Here is an 18,540-nt window from a genome sequence, read left to right as displayed (position 1 = left end):
TTTGTCACTTCCACTGGTGCCTCTGATCGATTCATTGTTATTATAAAACATTTATTAGATCATCTTTAGGGAAGACATGATTTTATGTTTTAATATAACACAGCCTTTCAGTGCAATAACAGAAACATTTTACAGTTAGCTGTTTAAAGCATGCTCTCAAAACATTGCCCACTTTTGAAACATGTACTTTAGCTGCATTAAGATAAAGTGTCTTTCGCCACAATATGCAAGAGCTAAATGTTCTCTGAGCTCAGAGCTGTGCAACAGGGAGGGAAAGGCAAATAAAGCAAACGCACATCGCCACACCTTAACGATTAACCCACGCTCCATACCTGTGTGTGTGTGTGTGTGTGTGTGTGTGTGTGTGTGTGTGTGTGTGTGTGTGTGTGTGTGTGATAATTATTTCGTTTCTGAGGAGTCACGACAGAACAGAGGAGAAAAGGAAAAGGAAGGGGAGGGGGGGTTGAGAGGAAGGAGGAGGACAGTAAAAGGACACTGTGAGGGAAAGATGGATGAGAAGCAGAGGAATGAGAGAGGGAAGAGAGGGTGCACAGAGGTGGATGGATGGATTTGTTTTTGTAGGAGAGACAATGAAAGAGAGAGAGAGAGAGAGAGGGAGAGAGAGAGGCTGCTGCTTAAACACACAGGAGGAGGGAGGAGGGATGGAAGGAGGGATGGAAGGAGGGATTGCTTCAAACCAAGTGTCGGTGCCAGTCCAGGTTTCACCCTGACATCATTCTCCGTTCGAACTGGAGCTGTTGGATGAACACACACCTGATCTGTCACTGATTTTTATTTCTTTATTTTATGTAACTCTGCTATGACTCAGCATTGCTGTGTGTGTGTGTGTGTGTGTGTGTGTGTGTGTGTGTGTGTGTGTGTGTGTGTGTGTGTGTGTGTGTGTGTGTGTGTGTGTGTGTGTGTGTGTGTGTGTGTCTACCTGTTTCCTGCCTGTGCAGCTCTCAGATTTAGATATTCAAATGACGTGAAATGAGTCAGTGTTAACTCACAGTTCAGACTCCTCAGTGTAAATCTGCTGTGTCACAGAGTGGAGCTGAGTGATGTAGATAACATCATATGTTTTCATTATTAATTAATCCGCTGATAATTTGTTGTTTATTCTTCATTTAGTCTTTGAAATATTAAAAAATGCTCGGCACAGTTTCTCGGCTCCTGTGCTGGCGTTGATTCTTCTGTGTGACCAACGGCCTTGTTAAGAGAAATTCAACAGATCCTCACATTTGAGTTGCTAAAACCAGAAAATGTTTTTCATCTTTGCTTGAAAAATGTCTAGAAGGACGAAACTGCTCTAATCCATTCTCATCTCACAGTGTCAGTTTACACCCAGCACATCGATCATGTAGAGCTGCAATTATTAGTTGATTTATCAATTATTCAAAGGAAAGATAACTATACAGCATTTATTTTGATAATCAATTATCTTTTGAGTCATTTGTAAGTGAAAAAAATGTCTTTAGCTCTACTTTCTGAAATGTGAAAAGCTTCTGGTTCTTTTAGTCTTTTTATTATAGTAAACTACATATTTTGAACTGTTGGTCAGACAAAATCACATGAATGTTTTTCATCATATCCTAACATTTTATATCCCAAACAATCACTTGATATTAAACTATTCCACAGATTAATTGATAATGAAATTAACAAAGATCCTGGGAAACGTACTGTAAATAATATGAAATCACAGACAAAGACAATTCAAACATACAGTTTACAAACATTTAAAAATTACATTCAGAATGTCTCGATTAGATTTGCCCAGGAAACGTTTTTTGTAGAATAATTTTAGATCACATGAGACATGTCTGTACTGAGTGAAACAAACAGTTTAACAGGAAGTGTTGTGTCCATGTACACACTGGGAGCCACAAAGAAACCATTGTGTGTGTGTGTGTGTGTGTGTGTGTAAAGATGATAGAGGACCCACTGTGGAAGTGATGCAGCTCTTTTCCTTCACTGTGCCAACATTTATGTTTCCTTCTAAATGTCGCACAAATCTGAATAAATGTTAAACAAATTCCAGCAGTTTTATATAAATCTCGTTGTGTTATAAGAGTTTTTTTGTAGACTGTGTAACAACATGTCCGTCGCTTGGCTTTAAAAAGTTCCTGTTGTCCTGTAAAATACTTTATTGCTGCTTCCAACTCTGACTTCACCATAAACCAAATTTAATGAATTACTGACTCCAAGAATTTCTTACAGACCTAAATTTAGACAGAACACAGTTTTCATTAAATACATTCAAGTTGACAATAGCTACAGCAACCAGTGACAGTCAAACCAGGGGGGCAATCAGTCAACCAGTCAGCAGACCAGTATCTTCAACTGGTCGGTCTGTAATGAAACTGGATAAACATATCAGAAGTGAACCACTGACACATTCAAATATAGTTATTTTTATATGCTGCATATTTCTATGGGGGTAATTCTGATTTAAGGAGCCCTACTTACCTACTGACCTCATATGTCATTTATGTTACATCCAGTTATTAATCTGGAGCTTTTACACAGCATTAATATAGTGTGAGTGCACTGCTGGAAATAAAACAAGAACAAAATGTGGAAACAGGTCCTGCAGCCGTAATATTTGTTTTAATAATCACATTATCCCATGTTAATCACATTTTCTATTTGCAGACACACACGTTTCCACCTCGGTGTAGAAATGTTTTTGTGATGTTTAGTGTGTTTTTTTTGATGCACCAACTCAAAATCTGTGTGTGTGTGTGTGTGTGTGTGTGTGTGTGTGTGTGTGTGTGTGTGTGTGTGTGTGTGTGTGTGTGTGTGTGTGTGTGTTTGTGTTTGTGTTTGTGTTTGTGTTTGTGTTTGTGAGTGAAAGAGGCAGCTGGTGTGTGATCACATGCAGAGATGTTGTAATGTGTATGTTTAAAAAAAATCACGGGTAATGTGTGTTTGTGTGTACACACAAGTTACTGTTATCCCATGAAGTGCATCTTAACTGAGGCTGAGGCTGATTTTGAAAGGATTTGGTTTCTTTCTTATGTAATTTATTAACAAAACGAGATACTCACATAAACACACCCATTGTTTCAACAAACATTACAACACTGGTCATAAGATCTTAATCAGACTGATTTTCCTTAATACCACTTTATGAAGCAATGATAGCCCTCACACACACACACACACACACACACACACACACACACACACACACACACACACACACACACACACTCACACACACTCACACACAGTTCTGCTGCAGTTTCCCTCTGTGCATCAGCTCTGACTGATTAAATGCAGTTTGTAATTCAGAGCTTCAGCTCAGCTCCTGTTACGTGATGATTGTTCAGGCCACAGCAACAAGAAGAAAATATATTCACTTTATGTTGCTGCAGGTTTGGTCTCTTTCAACACAGTGCGAAGCTGGTTTTATTATGATGCACAGTCAAAGTGAAAGCAGCGGGTTTAGACTTTTCAGTCAATTAATTTCTTTTGGACACAAATTTGAACCATACAGATAAATTAGATTGCATTTTATTTTGTAGTTTCATTGCTACAAGCAAAATAAAACTCTTTGCTTTTTTTTTTTCAGGTGCCACGAAGGAGATCGGCTCAGCTTTAACCAGGATGTGTATGAGACACCGAAGCATCGAGTCCAAACTCAAACTGTTCACCACGTAAGGCACACACACACCTACACACAAACACACACATTAGCTTCGCATGTGTTATTTGCGTGACAGGGAGGACAGGTGAAGGTGTGAATGATGACACCTGATCTGACAGTGTGGGAACTAGACATAATAATGACTCTCAACTGACATATGCTCATAGCCTGTGTGTGTGTGTGTGTTTGCAGGAGTTGCGTGTTGTCATCACTGTCACTGCTGCAGCATCAGAACTGTTTCTCTGTCATTGTTGTCCGCTCTCATTAGAGAAGCTGTCAGTCAGATGAAAGTCTATGTTTGTGCCTTTTGCTTCCAATAATTTGCTTCCCTCATGTCTGAATGGGCAGGACAAATAAATAACTCTCAGTAAAGTGCAGTCCAGTAAAACACGAATTATGACCTCAATAGTAAACATATGATTGATCATATAATTACACATTTCCAACAGTGTCACCAAAACAGAACATTATGATGGCCTCTCGTGATTAGATTGTACAGCTGTATCTGAATAAAAATTGAGTTTTAGATCTATAGCCTGATCTTAATTTGTTTTGTGATGCAGCACAGCATTATTATTAGTAATTAGTGTTGAAACAATTAATAAATCAATTTGTTGAAAGACAATAAATTAATTTCCATCAATGTGGATAAGCAGCGTTGATTTCAGCCTCTCAAATGTTAGGATGTCGCTCTAAATGAAATATTTTTAGTTCTTTGACATCTAAAAATTTCAGCCTGGGTTCTGGGAATTCTGGGAAAGGACCCTCTCACTATTCTTTGCCATTTATGAACTAAATTTATCAATTAAGTAGTGAAAATGATCAGAAAATAACCGATATTTGCAAATATTTGAGTGTTGTAGCAGTTCCTGAACAATGAAATCAATTATTCTGACTCAACCTGCCAGTTACTGGTTCAAATAAAACTTCAACTATATCTTATAGAAGTCATTTCATAAAGTGGGCTTAAACACATCGACTCTTCCTCTTTTTTTCTCTCAGAGCTCTCTCAGAAAGTCTCATCACTCCGCTGGAGTTGAAGATGGAGGAGTGGAAAAAAGTGGCCAGTCAGCTGGACAAAGATCACGCCAAAGGTACGCCAACACGCTAACACACGCTAACACACAGATCGGCACAGACAAAACCTTCCCTTACACTCTGCACGTTCTCATTTTTCAGAGTATAAGAAAGCCAGAGCAGACATCAAGAAGAAATCGTCAGACACCATCAAACTGCAGAAGAAGGTGAAGAAAGGTAAGACGGATGCCGGTCACCTCTAACATCAGTGCCATCTCACATCCATCAGGGTTTCCACAAAACTGAAATGAACACATAACATAACAGTGTCAGTCAAGTTATTTCATCAGACACTCAACGGCAAAGAGAAAGTTAAGGATAGTGTTTTAGATATCAGAGCTTGTTTACTTCTGAGGAACAAGCCACCTGCTGAATATGAAAACCATCTTCCACAGAGTGAGATAATCCTTCGCAGTAAACATAAGGAGTCTGTTTGATCCTGCCATCGTTGTGCTGATAAAGTGTTTTCAGATCCCTGCTGTGTTACGTTACGCTCTGCCTCCTGTCAGTCACCTGACACCCTGAGGGAAGAAATAATCCCTCTGAACGTAACTGCCACTGCCGTGTTTCATGTTGTTTTCTTTAGCCAGAAAACTAAGTACTTTAATTCTGCTAGGTTAGTAAAATAGTGGAGAATTTGAACTTTTTCAGGACTCAATCTGTAGTACAGTCCTGATAAGAATGACGGAAAACGAAACTGTGAGAAGGGAACATCACAGTTCATTCAACAACCTATGATGAGGAAGTAGTAAATAGGCATAAGCTAAAGAGGCTGAGAATCATTGCTCTTCAGCACCATTACTTCACTGTGAAGTTAAGGTTATAATTGTAAAACAGTGCAGATTTAACATATGACAAACAACAGCACAGAATGTTTGTTTGTTTTCATATGTGTTAAAAGTGTGAACCGGAGATGTGTACTGCTGTATTTTATTTTTATATTTTATTTTTTTGCTTGGTCTTGATTTGGGTCTTGCTGGTCTTCACTTTGGAGTTAGGGCATATCTGTCTTTACTCTCGACTTAATGCTTTTGACTTGGGACTTGTTGCTTTTGACTTGGAAAATGTCTTACTGGTCTTCACCTTGGACCTGTTGCTGTAGACCACTAGACAAACAATGACTTGTTTATGTCTTGGAAAACCAACTTTAGGACTTGGACTTGACTCAGGACTTAACCCGTCTTAACTTGGCTTTAACTTTGTGGCAAAGACTTGAGACTAATTTGCGACCTGGGAAACAATGGCTGTATGAGTCCTTTGTTATCTGAACAGTTTCCAGAAGGTTGTCAGGTTCATGTGGTAATTTTGTCATAGTAGGTGTCACTTTTTTTTATCTTGTTAAATGAGCTGCAGCAGATGAGATAAAGGCCTCAACACGCAAACTATCAGATTTGCTGCTTTTTTTAACTGAATCAAAATCTAGATTGAACAGTGATTTTTTATTTTTTATTTTTTTCTCTGTTAGAGCAGCGTCTGTGCTGTGGGGCATGAGGTGACTTCAGCTTTTTTTGTTTTACCGTTGCCATAGTAACCCAGACATACTGCCAGGCAGATACCTGGGCCACACCCTTCCCCCCACTATCTCAGCGACACACCCTGTGGTTGCCATGGTTGCACCTTCCCTTGCCATCCCATAACCAAAGGGACTGAACACACGCCAGGAAAGACTGCAGACGTCCTTATATGGTAGAAATAGAACGACAACGCCCAAGCACGTGCCCAAACACACATTCATGCGTAAACACACGCACCAGAATCAAAATGAAACCTCGAGGCCTTTATACAAATATCCTCGCTGTCCTCCCTCTCAGCGACTCCAATACACAAATGCATAGATACAGAAATAGTCCACACACACACACACACTCAGTCTCCGTGCAGACCCGCCCATGGTAAACAGAGATGTCTGATGTGGGTTTAACATCTCTGAACATGTTTTCTGCTACGTGCCTTTTTTTTTTTCTTTCCTTTTCTAAAACATTCCCTTCCCTTTTTCTCCCTCGGTCCAATCAATCATCACGAGCACAAACTAACTCCACAGAGGAGCAGCGTAAATGATTTGAAAACATTTGATGGCAAGGTTTTATTTATTAAAACTTTGATGTTATTTTCATAGTTTTGGCCAGTTTAGGTTTTCAAGATGGAATAAAACAACATCAGGTTCAGGATACAGAGCGTCACTGTTAAATATTCCCCAGGCACAAGCGTCTTCATGGTTTGTAACATGCTATAAATGGAGGAATGAGGGTGGAAAGATGTCCGAGGATATATGAGATTGTGTTGAGTTGTGAATAAAGTAGGGAGTACAGAGACATTACTAAAGAGTCAGGCTGGAAACAACTGAAGACTATTTGGAGGCTAACCTGACGGAGCACACCTAAAATGTCAGTAATGATCTGTCGCTACAGGAAGTAGTTTACCTAAGTATGGTACGAGCAGGAAGTGGGTCTGTAAACTTTGATGGATGTGTACGGACATTTTGGACAATGATTTTACAGCTCACCTTGTTTATTACTTCATTATTTATGACACCATCATTAGTACTGAGAGAAGAGATGGACAAATCTACAGAAATAAAACCCTGGACTGTAAAGCTCATACCCACGAGACAGTAAACAAGTAAGCAAAGTAAATACAAAGAGAGAGTCAGAGCCACAGCTTCACATACTGTCACCACGTAATGACACAGCACACATACACAGACACACACACACACACACACACATATGCACACATGCCCATACGCCCATAGGGACACACAACACAGTGTACCAAAACGTACACTCACCAATCAGGGCTTCACATTATAATTATCCCTGCTGTACTGTGTGTGTGTGTGTGTGTGTGTGTGTGTGTGTGTGTGTGTGTGTGTGTGTGTGTGTGTGTGTGTGTGTGTGTGTGTGTGTGTGTGTGTGTGTGTGTGTGTGGACTCCATATAATAAGTAAGGACAGACAGAAGGAATAAACTGCTTTAGCTGTTGTTGGTAAAAGAAAAACTATTCTTGACAAAAATCCAGTTGTTTTCAGTGAGGAACTAAAAAAAAATAAAAAAATCTCCATCCTGTTGATTAGTTGTATTGAATATTTAGTTATCTTTGCACTACACTACAGCAGTTTGCAAATCGCTCTGCTCTGCAGTACATACACATTGAACAGACACTCAAATCACAGTTTCTACTACAATTGAATTTGTTTAACTCAGGAAACTTTTCACTTAAAAAATTTCTCTTCAAAATGTAGATGATTTTTCTTCAGTCTGTTACTCTCTGTCTCTCTGTTCTCAGTTCACTTCAGTTCATCCTCCTTTTGTCGACTGTTGCAAACATATAGGCAGCACAACAGTGTATACTGGAATAAAAGAAAAACTACATAACAGTAAACATCTGTTCCATCACTAATCATCCCGTGTGTTTGTGTGTGTGTGTGTGTGTGTGTGTGTGTGTGTGCGTGTGTGTGTGTGTGTGTGTGTGTGTGTGTGTGTGTGTGTGTGTGTGTGCGCACTCTGTCATTATGTGGTGTGTAACCACTTCACATAGGGAATCTCCGGCTGCACAGAGACAGAGAGGAAAGTCAATGCTTAAATGTGTTATTGCTCTTTTCTCCTATATGGATGTATAATAAGACACACTAGGACTGTCATGTTTTCAAAAGACATTTTGTATAAATGGAGTTGAACACAACCGTATCGTAACCCTGAACACAAGCCTGGTGTCAGTAAGATATCCCATGCAATAATCACATGCAAAACACATAGAAGCTTTAATAACAGGATATTCAATACACAAATCAGGAGTGAAATTTATTTCCAGCTCATTTTGACATCTTCTTCTTTGACGCATTATTCCTCTCACCCTGGTCTTGGTGTTGTACATGGGTTAAAGTGAAGTTACATGTATATTTAGACATTAATTCACCTCGCTATCACTTAATCTATTGTTCAGGGGTAACCTTTAGGCCTGTGCAGAACTCCAACTTGACCATGAAGAGGAGGATAGATGTCAAGGAGACAAAGAAAGAGAAAGATGAGAGAAAGTAAAGGGTATAGAGGAATGAAAAGATAGAAGGTGGCTCGTGGATGCAGGGAGGGGTTGAAGTTATCTTCTCCATGGCTCCACAGCTGGTTACTGTGGTTAGAAAGATAAGAGGAGAAAGATAAAAACAAGAGAAAGGGAAGTGTATGTGATGATAGAGACAAAAAATGGGAATTCTCAATTTCAAGCAAAGCAAAGGTAAAAGAGATGGATGGATGGTGTAATTACCTTTCTCAAGTGGTTGCCATGTGGTTACTAAAGAGCAGGAAGAGGAGAGAGATGATTTTCAAGTGGAGAGAGACAGATGAAGAAACAAATAGGAGAAGAGGAAGAGAGGAACAACAGATAATGGAAGAGAATAATTAAGGATCCTGATTAAGGAAAAGAAATTAAAGATGGAGGAGTAGGTTGAAGAAGTTACAGGACAAAGATGTTGACATATAAGGTGAGAAACGAAACAAAAAGGTTGAAGGATGAGAAGAAAGAATAAAAACAGGGAAGAGGAAAAAAGTTTAGTGTACAACAGGAAGAAAGACGAGGAAAAGAGACGTTGAACCGACGAAAAGAAACAAAAGGGAAAGCGAAAATGGGTTAGAGCAGGAGTTTTCTGCAGGAGGAGGATGTGAAGTTAAAGGAGGCAGGGGGTACGAAGAGAGTGAGGAGCAGCGTGATTAAAGGAGGTGAACTCTGTGAAATGGTCTCATTTGAATCTCCAGGCAGTTTTTGCATATAGCTGCTTCATGTCTGAACCTGCCTCTGAGAGCTCCACAGAAACATATTTAACACCTGAGCTGAACTATCTGGCCACCTGTCTGGCATTGATGACATCACCACTGTTTGACGCAGATGGTCTAGACTGTTGGATGAATAAGCCTTTAGTAGCAGCAGTAGCTTAAAGCTGTGAGAGCTCTGCTGAAATTAGTGATAAAAGAATGAAGATATTGCAGCCATCAGCAGAAAGGGTATTAACTCAACTGTAGCTGTAGTTATGTGTCATTAGACCTGTTTACTGTCATGAATTTTATTAGGAAAACTCTTAAATCTGTGTTTAACAGACACCGATCGCTTCCAACCAATCTGCTTTTGCATGTGTTTTAAGTTGATGTTAGTTCTATTTTCAATAAAGCTGCAGTATATGGTTCACTGTCGGGTAAATGAAATCAAAGGCCGTCATAGTGAGTGTAAAAGTTGTACTGTATTTCTGGCTGTATGAAAATATGTGATACTGGCACATCCCTAGATTTTTGATATTGTATTTTCCATTTGAAGCTACAAACAGCAACACTTCACATCAGCATTCAGTATTTTTGATATGGTCAAAGTTTCCAAGGATTCTGTGTTGTCTACCTGGGAACATATAAGTACCTCTTTATATCAAATTATATTAAAAATGAGTAACAGCAAACAACAATAGGCTGTCAGTATGTCTTCATTAATTTAAGAATAATCAATGGAACTGCACTGAATCTTATGCAAAACATACTGGACCAGATCAGATAACCCAGCATACACAAGGTGAGGGTTAGATTCATGTACACGTCATCATCTACAGCATCTGTCGGTGCTTCAGACAGAAATACCCACCAAACCAAACATAATCACTCTCTCTCTTAGCTTGTTAACTGTGGTGGTGAGTTCCTCGTTTCGTCCAGCCTGAGGTGATCAGTTCCTGTGTGAACGAGGAATGTTAACAGACTGGTTTATGGCTGGAGAACATGCCACTGACGAGGCTCTGAAATAGCAAGAGGTTATAACTTTTGATTTCATTCCTCATGCCTCAAATTTATTTGCAGTTGCTCTGTGATGTTCTTAAACAATTATTAAAGTAATTTGTGATATGTTCATATCAGTAAACATGGTGTCGTTCTCTCTGTCAGTAGATATTTAGTGTATTCTAGACATTTCGTTCTGATGCAGTATTCTGTATTTTTCTTATAAATAAATCCCATGACAAGCACAAAATCAACAGTGCATTAGACGGTTTCTCTAAATTCTCAGCCATGAAGATGTAAATCTTTGTAAACGGCTTTCAAATATACTGCATTTATTATTTCTAAAAAGGTTCAGTAATTTCCTTAAACAGCTGCGCACTGCAGTCGACCAAACGGGAGGAATTAGGGACTATTTTCAGCAGTGGATTAATGCTGATTTAGTCCTTCAGTGAGTATTCCCACAGCAGGATGGTGTATGTGGGACTGCGTTGAAATAAAATACAGTGTGTGTGTGTGTTTTAATGGTAATGAGGGCGTGTCAGTGTGGCTCATTGATGTGTTTTTAATAGTTTGTAGATAACAATATCAGGCTGTGGACACACAAACAATACTTGTTAATTGGATCAATTAACTGTTGATTTGGGTTTTTTTGTGGGATTTGTTGATATGTAGCCTTTGAGGCTAATGTTAGCTAAAATGTCTCCAGTTCTTGCTGAAGAATAGACAACCTGTGTAGACTGTGTCTCCTAAACCATTTTCTCATCCAAACTCATCTAGCCTTCTGCTTTTGTTTTTTCTCACTGCAAAGTTTTACTAACATTATAACAAGTTGTTACACAACAGTCTCCATTTTGTTTACATCTGCTTCCCTGTGAGATAACGTGAGATTATATCACGTGAGACGGTGAATTGTTCCCTGGTTGCGTCCTCTGGCACAATAATCTTGATAATATCCTGTAGTGTGTGAGGCACCATTATTTTCAAATCTTGGAGTGTGTACATGTTCGAGATTAGACAGAAGAACATCTGAAGTTTCTCCTTTCAGAATCGTTTAGGATTTTAAAACTCCTGTAGTCTGAGCCGTGAGCTGCCAGGGTTGAGTAGAAAAATGACAAACATTCAGTGTCAACTTAATCAACATAAAAACACAAAATGAAAGACGTCGCACACTGCCCATGCTGTTTGATTGAAAGATTATCTCTGGGAGTCCAGAGCCACAGGGATGGGCACCGATTCCTCCTGTAGTGACTTGTTGGGTTACATTTGTCTGACTTAAAGAGAATTAGATTAGGATTAAGTTACTGAGACTTTGGCTGACATGAGGCATCACCTTTGTTGTCTGTTCAGTCACTTCTGTGTTATTTACCACCATGACAGCTCTGAGAAAAATACAAGGTACCTTTTATGTTATAACCACGACAAGTCGGAGAGTGATGATTGAGGTAACTTCCATAATATGACGTAAAAAGCTGGAGATCCTGTTTGGAAACACACACGATGTGTTATTACAGAACATTTCCCAGCTGGTGAGAATTAGCTTCGTCTGAACTGTGTTTCACCTTTAACAGAGTGAATGAGTTGACTCTGTGCAGGACGGAGCTTCTGACTTTGGGTTTTTGTGTTTTTGTGGGTTTCGAGCCAGAGCCTTGTAGAAGCAGAGTGTGAGTCTGTGTGTTTCCACAGTGGCCAGACTTCAGGCAGACCAACAGCACGCCGACACTGAGCTTCTGTTAGCTATGTGGAAATTATCCTCTGTCCTCCCCATGCTCTCACGCACACACCTGAGTGAACAGACTGTGTTTTGGTTGAGCTTTATGACACAAAGTCTGCAGTGTGTGTGTTTGGCTGTGGAAACTGCTGCTTACTGTTTTCAACAGGATTTACTGTCTGTTTTTCTGCACCTTTCTCTCCGTGTGATTTTAGGAAGAGGATTTGTTTATATCGTTTTGAAAAGCATCTCAAAATTTGTAAAGACTGAAATTAGTTGAACAGTTAACACTGGAGATCAGGTCATGAGATTTTTCTGCTGATCTGGGATCTCAGATATCAGATGGGAATCATTTTAAACATGAACAGTCGCACTGCATTTACATGCCTGTAGGTTTCCAATGAATGAAGCCTGAAACTCTGATGACTCCCCACTCTTCACTTGCACCCCCCTCCCCTTGTAGGAATTCGGGAAAGCAGCAATTAAAAAGCAATGATCATAGTCACCAATTTCCCTTTAATACAAATGTGATATAAATTAAATTTTATTCTCTATTCTAAATTATCCACACACCCTTTTAGTGACATGAATAAAATAATTAACTTATGGTGTTGCATTACTATAAACATGAACTGTAAATACCTCAACCTGTCAATACCTGTAATCACTGTATATTACTGTTATTTTACACATTCACTTTAGCTAAGCAGTCCTCCTGTAGGCTCCTGTAGTGTCAGTGGGAAACACTGGTTGAAGTAAAGTATTTAGTTCCTTTACTTCAGTTAAAGTAACAATACTGTATTGTAAATAAACTCGTTGCAGGAAAAAGTCCTGTGCATCGTTCTTCAGCTCCTCTGTGTTGGCAGAAAGTTATGCTGTCTTCGCCACCTCTGGACTTACTTTTATATTGAGTGGGTGTGTTTCCACAGCTGGGTGGTCTGCAGGTCCGAGCTCTGTCTGTCTTCTCTACCTGCAGGTTCAAACCCACCAGGCTCAACTCACTCCACCACGCAGTCACGACTCGGCTCTGTCAGTGTCTCCCCTCATGGTTTAAAAACACGAGTCCTGACATTTAAATACTTCATGGTTTTCACGTTGTTCAGTTTTACTCTTCTAATATGATAAAATGAGGCAAGGAAGTTGATTCCATATTTGCCGCCATGACAAATATGTATTTTATTATTGATGCTAGTGGCATCTATATATGGATGATAATCTCAACACCTGTTGGATGGATTGCCATGAAATTTGGTGCAGAAATTCATGTTCCCCTTAGGATGAACTTTGCTAAGTTTGGTGATCCTTTAACTTCGGCCACCATCAGGTTGAATTTTCAGTGTCTTCAATATTTTTGGTTTACTACCAAAAATCTGCTAAATTCATGACATTCCCATCAGCTAATTAGGGCTAATTAGCGAATGTTAGCATGCTGATACACTAAACATGATGCGTGCTATGCACCAGCATGTTAGCATTACCACTGTGTTGTACCATTGTGCATGTTGCCACAGTAGTGTTGGCATTTAATAACCTTAATAATAACATTTAATTATTATTGTTATTATTAGCTTTAAAAGGAGAGTTTTAGTGTGAGCACTTTGGTGACATTGCACCAAATTGCATAACAGTATTATATCAATTAAATTAATTTAAAGGAAAACACACACAGACACACACACACACACACACTCTCTCTCTCTCTTTCTTACTTTTTGTTCACCAAGCAGAGACACACTCCACACTTTTTCTACTTTGATGATATAAACTCTTTCCTCGTGGGCAATATTATTGAAATATATTAATCACAATATTTACAATTGTGAAAAATTGTTCAAGTCATTTCAGCAAGTCAGTCCGATTCTGAAGCAAATCATAAAACAAGTTGAATTATTGGTATCATGTGTCAAAATGTTGAGATTTTAAAATGGAAGTCCCCCTTCTCTAAAAAAAAAATGCATGTTGCTTAATGGTGCTTCTTGTTTGAGGCGTCTCTGTGCAGAATGATGTTTGATACCAGATGGCTGTTTTCACGTTTGTCTGCTGAGGGGGGGAAACTTTCTTTGTGCTCAAATTAAATCTCAGCAGGATTTAGTGACATCAATACTTTGGAAGCCAATCATGGTCCAATATGGAGCTTGAACAAGTGTGATGTGGAAACTTGAAGCCTCCAGTGGATCATTTAGTGAAGCAGGAGACATCTTGTGTCCAGCAGTTTAACATTTGAAAAGAACAATGGACAATGAAATGTACATAGGCTTTTTCAATGTATGAGAAAGATTAGATGTTTTTATAATAATTTTTTGAGGAAAAACTGTGTCAGAAATAAAGTTTTCTTCAAAGAGTAGTATTTCATGTTGTACAACACTTCTTGAGGTTATCTTCACCATGTTGGCAGACGGACATCAGCTTTTAGGAGAGACATTCTGTCAAAGGTCAGTGGTATAAAGATGTTTGTGGGGTCTGTTTTTCTTCTACGAGGTCTTTATTTAGCTGGAGAGAAATTCTCTCTTTTATAGGAACATCCTGTTCACACTCACACAGTTACACACATTCACACCTGGAAGCTGCCAAGTACAATCTGTTGGTCTCTGAGCAGCTCCACTGGAGCAGTTACAGGTTCAGGGTCTTGCTCAAAAGCACCTCAGCAGTGGTAATGATGGATGGGCTTTCACTTTGCCCACCCGGATTTATCCTGTCGGTCTGCAGATTAAACCCTCTGGTTACAGGCGTTTTTAAACTTAAACACTGAAAATGTGTGACAGTGTAACGTGTAACTGTGCAGGTTGTTGTTAGTCGAACTTTCCCCTGGTTTTGTGCAAGTGGTTTCTGTCAAGAAAGACTGGAGGTTTTCAGGGTTTCAGGCCCGGATCATACGCTGCAGTTTGGTCGGGCTCACGTGCTGGGGGTGGGTTCCAGTAAACGATGTAGTAAATCAGATGCTTTCGCTCTCTAGTGTCACTGTGTCTTCCAGTCCGCTTGCTTTACATTGTTAATGAGCTATGAATATGCAATATATGTGTCATTAAATCAATGGATGAGGTGTTCGGTGAAATTAATGTGGATACAGAAATCCTACCCCCTCAGTCGGTCATTTTTTCTCTGCGTGTGTGTGTGTGTGTGTGTCCTCCTTCCCTTGGTGCCAGTACATGAGGTGTATAGTGTTGTTCTGACCCCTGCTGGTATTATCTGAGTATCACAGCCTGATTCTGTTAATCATCTCTGTTACTGATGATGCTGTAACTGTCACTGTCACTAAGATTTAATATGTGTCAAGGTATAAAGGCCGTAAATGAATTTCTTTTTTTCTTTTTTTTTGGTAGGGTCTGTCCGTTCTTTGCCTGTTAGCTTTGATTTATCTTTTCTACAAGTCTTACAACAGAATAATATTGTATAGTATTATATTATTTTATATAGTTCACGGGGATACCAACCTGTAATCAATACTATGACAACAAGTTATAAAAGTTTACTTTAGGAATTATGTTGTGGTCTCCTCTTGCACCATCATTTCATGAAAGTTTCTACATTGACGATAAATGTGATAAAACGGTTTCTCCCAATTTCAAAAACAGAAGTTATGTTGAAAACTTTGTAACTGTTTGTCTGGTTAAGAGTAATGATAAATGATAAATCCCAAAAAGGTGAATATCAATAGATGATAAAAAAAAATATATGTATCTAATTTAATGATAGCTAGTTAAAGCTGCCTTTCTCTGTCACTTCCTGTATCTGTAGTTTCAAATTAAAAGCCATCTGCAGTGTGGTGCAGTTGTGCCTTCATTACATTGCAGCAACGGCAATAATTTTAATGTAAACAGTGAAATAATATTTATATTGTGATTTTTATGTTGTAAGGTAGAGTAAGACGAGGCAGTTGCAGGCTGTGGTGACTGTCTCCACAGCCTGACGTTGTTGTGTTCCCTAACATCAGTTCCTCCTGTGTGTGTTTCTGTAGGGAAGGACGAGGCGCGGGGCCAGCTGGACAGTGCACTGCAGGACGTCAACGTGCGTTACGCTGTCCTGGAGGACACAGAGAAGCGAGCCGTGTGCAGGGCGCTGATAGAGGAAAGAGCACGCTACTGCAGCTTCGTCACCATGCTGAAGCCTGTACTGGTCAGTGCACACACAATCCAAATCCACTAGCACAGGACTGAGGCACCTATTATACAACAATAACTACACTAATCGTTAATGTGTGTGTTTGTAGGACCATGAGATCAACATGCTGGGTGAGGTGACCCACCTGCAGACCATTCTGGAAGATCTGATGAACCTGACAGCTGAGCCCAACAAACTCCCACCAGCCAGCGAGCAGGTACCCTCCTTTTCCACCCTCAGGCCATTTTTCTTATTATCACCAGTTCCCCTTAAAAGACCAAAACCAACGATGAATTAAATTGAAGTATTGTTTGTGTATCCAAAGCCTGATATATCTTATTCCTCTGGACCAACTATTGGGCCAAAACTATTAATTATAAGTCTTTAGTCGGGACCAGTGGGCTTGGGACTGATGGCCACAGACGGGGTGGGGAAGTCAGAAAAGACTGAGATGGACAAACATGTTGTTTTTGGTCTTTTCATGAGATTTGGTGACAGTAAGAAAAAGCATAAAAAGTATAAAACCAGCTGTATCTTGAAGAAGTCCACCCAATCACACAAGTGTGTTATTGTTTCTCAGGTGATTTCGGACCTTAAAGGTTCTGATTTCAGCTACACCTATCAGACACCCCCAGCTTCTCCAAGCAGCACTCTGTCCAGGAAGAGCAGCATCAGCAGGTAACACACACACACATCTGTTATTGGTTTTCTAATAGTATCAGTGTAACTGCTGCTTTCTTTTACTTTCTACTTTAAATGATGCAGTGAGCAAACCTGTGGCATTTTTGCTTGAAAAATCTTAAATAATGAATAAAATTGCAACTAATTGCTGCAGCTCTACTCTTAATCCTTAACTTCAGTGTTTGTGTTTTCTCATAGTAATTACCAGTCTGGATCAGTGAGACATGTTCCCTCCTTGGACTCCATCAGCTGTGCTGTAGATGGAGTACACATTCAGGTAACACACACACACACACACACACACACATACACACACACATATACACACACACAGATTGCTCCACCTGAACAGTTTGATTCTGTACAGTTCATGAACTTTTTGCTCACAAAAGCTTTGTATCTGTATCTCAATGATTTTGATTGTTTCAACAGTCAGCAGACATTTGATATACAACATGTAGCCAAAAGTATGTGGACACCACATGGACACTGCATACTGTTTGTGTGTTAGTGTTTTTCCTGGTCTGGGTCTCTTAATTCCAATGAATGGAAATCTTAAAGCTACAGCATAAAATAGTGCTTTTTGAACTTCATGGCATCAGTTGACTTGGACCTTGTTTCAGTGTGACAATCCTAACAAGTTAGGTCCTTAAAGTCCGACCTCACTGATGCTGTTGCAGATGAATGGCAGCAAATCTCTGCAGCCATGTTTCAAGGAGTGGAGGCTGTTACAGCAGCAGGTTAATGCTCATGGTTTTGGTAACAACATGGGTGAAATGATCAGTGTCCACATACTTTTGGCCATCAGTGTTATTAAGAGAATAATCTATTTTTAGTCAAAAAATGTAAAATTCACTCAAAACACTCCCATGACCTCACACAATCCCCTCTGAATGGCAATGTTGGCATCATGGACCTACAAAATAAAAGCCTTTTCACCCTGACAATAACAGAAGTACAAGGACACACACACACACACACACACACACACACCACTCTAATCTTCTCCTGTGTGTAGCGCTGCTCCTCCCCCTATCTTCTGATTGGCTGTGATGAAAGTGGGCGGTCCCTCAGCGAAGGGAACTCCCCCTCTCGCCTCGGGCGTCAGGGCAGCCGTGGTCGCTACAGTTACGCCGCTGGCCACGGCCACCACCCCGCGCTGAGCCGCCGCGTTAGCCGCAGGGATATGACCACCGTGAGAAAAAACTGTTGCATTCCTCCCAACCCGAGCACTGCCCTGTGTTCTTACCGTGCTGCATCCGCTCATCTTCCATCAGTTTCACTCTGACTCCACCTCATCTCCAGCTCTTTTTTTTTTTTTTTTGTTCCTCGTGTTTTTTCATCAGCTCACACCTTTATACCTTTGCCTCTTACTCCATCTTTTATTTCATCCACTGCAGATGTCTCAGACTGAGCCGCATCCAGCTCGTTACATGTCATAAAATCCAGATTTCACTTCAAACCTCTGTTGTCGTTTTAAACGTTTATTATTGGGGTTATTCCATAAAACCTTTATGTGTTCACGTCTACAGTTATAGTGTTTGTCCACATGTGTGTATGGTGTCTTTTTTTGACTCATCA

The 18,540-nt window shown here is 39.8% G+C and overlaps 1 protein-coding gene across 2 annotated transcripts in view; it reads left to right on the top strand.

Annotated features, from left to right (window-relative positions):
- Positions 1-18,540, top strand: part of mtss1 (MTSS I-BAR domain containing 1) — a 59,830-nt gene that overhangs the window by 30,482 nt on the left and 10,808 nt on the right. For both annotated transcript variants that reach the window (XM_071493422.1, XM_071493423.1), the window contains exons 4-10: positions 3,578-3,662; positions 4,655-4,746; positions 4,832-4,906; positions 16,136-16,293; positions 16,388-16,495; positions 16,859-16,956; positions 17,158-17,236. In XM_071493422.1, the coding sequence (XP_071349523.1) occupies positions 3,578-3,662; positions 4,655-4,746; positions 4,832-4,906; positions 16,136-16,293; positions 16,388-16,495; positions 16,859-16,956; positions 17,158-17,236 (695 nt within the window). The remainder of the gene's footprint in view (positions 1-3,577; positions 3,663-4,654; positions 4,747-4,831; positions 4,907-16,135; positions 16,294-16,387; positions 16,496-16,858; positions 16,957-17,157; positions 17,237-18,540) is intronic.

Source organism: Trachinotus anak, unplaced genomic scaffold, assembly GCF_046630095.1.
Source record: "Trachinotus anak isolate AG129_WGS33_773 ecotype Australia unplaced genomic scaffold, CSIRO_AGI_Tana_v1 ptg000013l, whole genome shotgun sequence".
Classification (NCBI taxonomy): Eukaryota; Metazoa; Chordata; class Actinopteri; order Carangiformes; family Carangidae; genus Trachinotus; species Trachinotus anak.
This window is presented reverse-complemented; position numbering and strand designations above follow the sequence as displayed.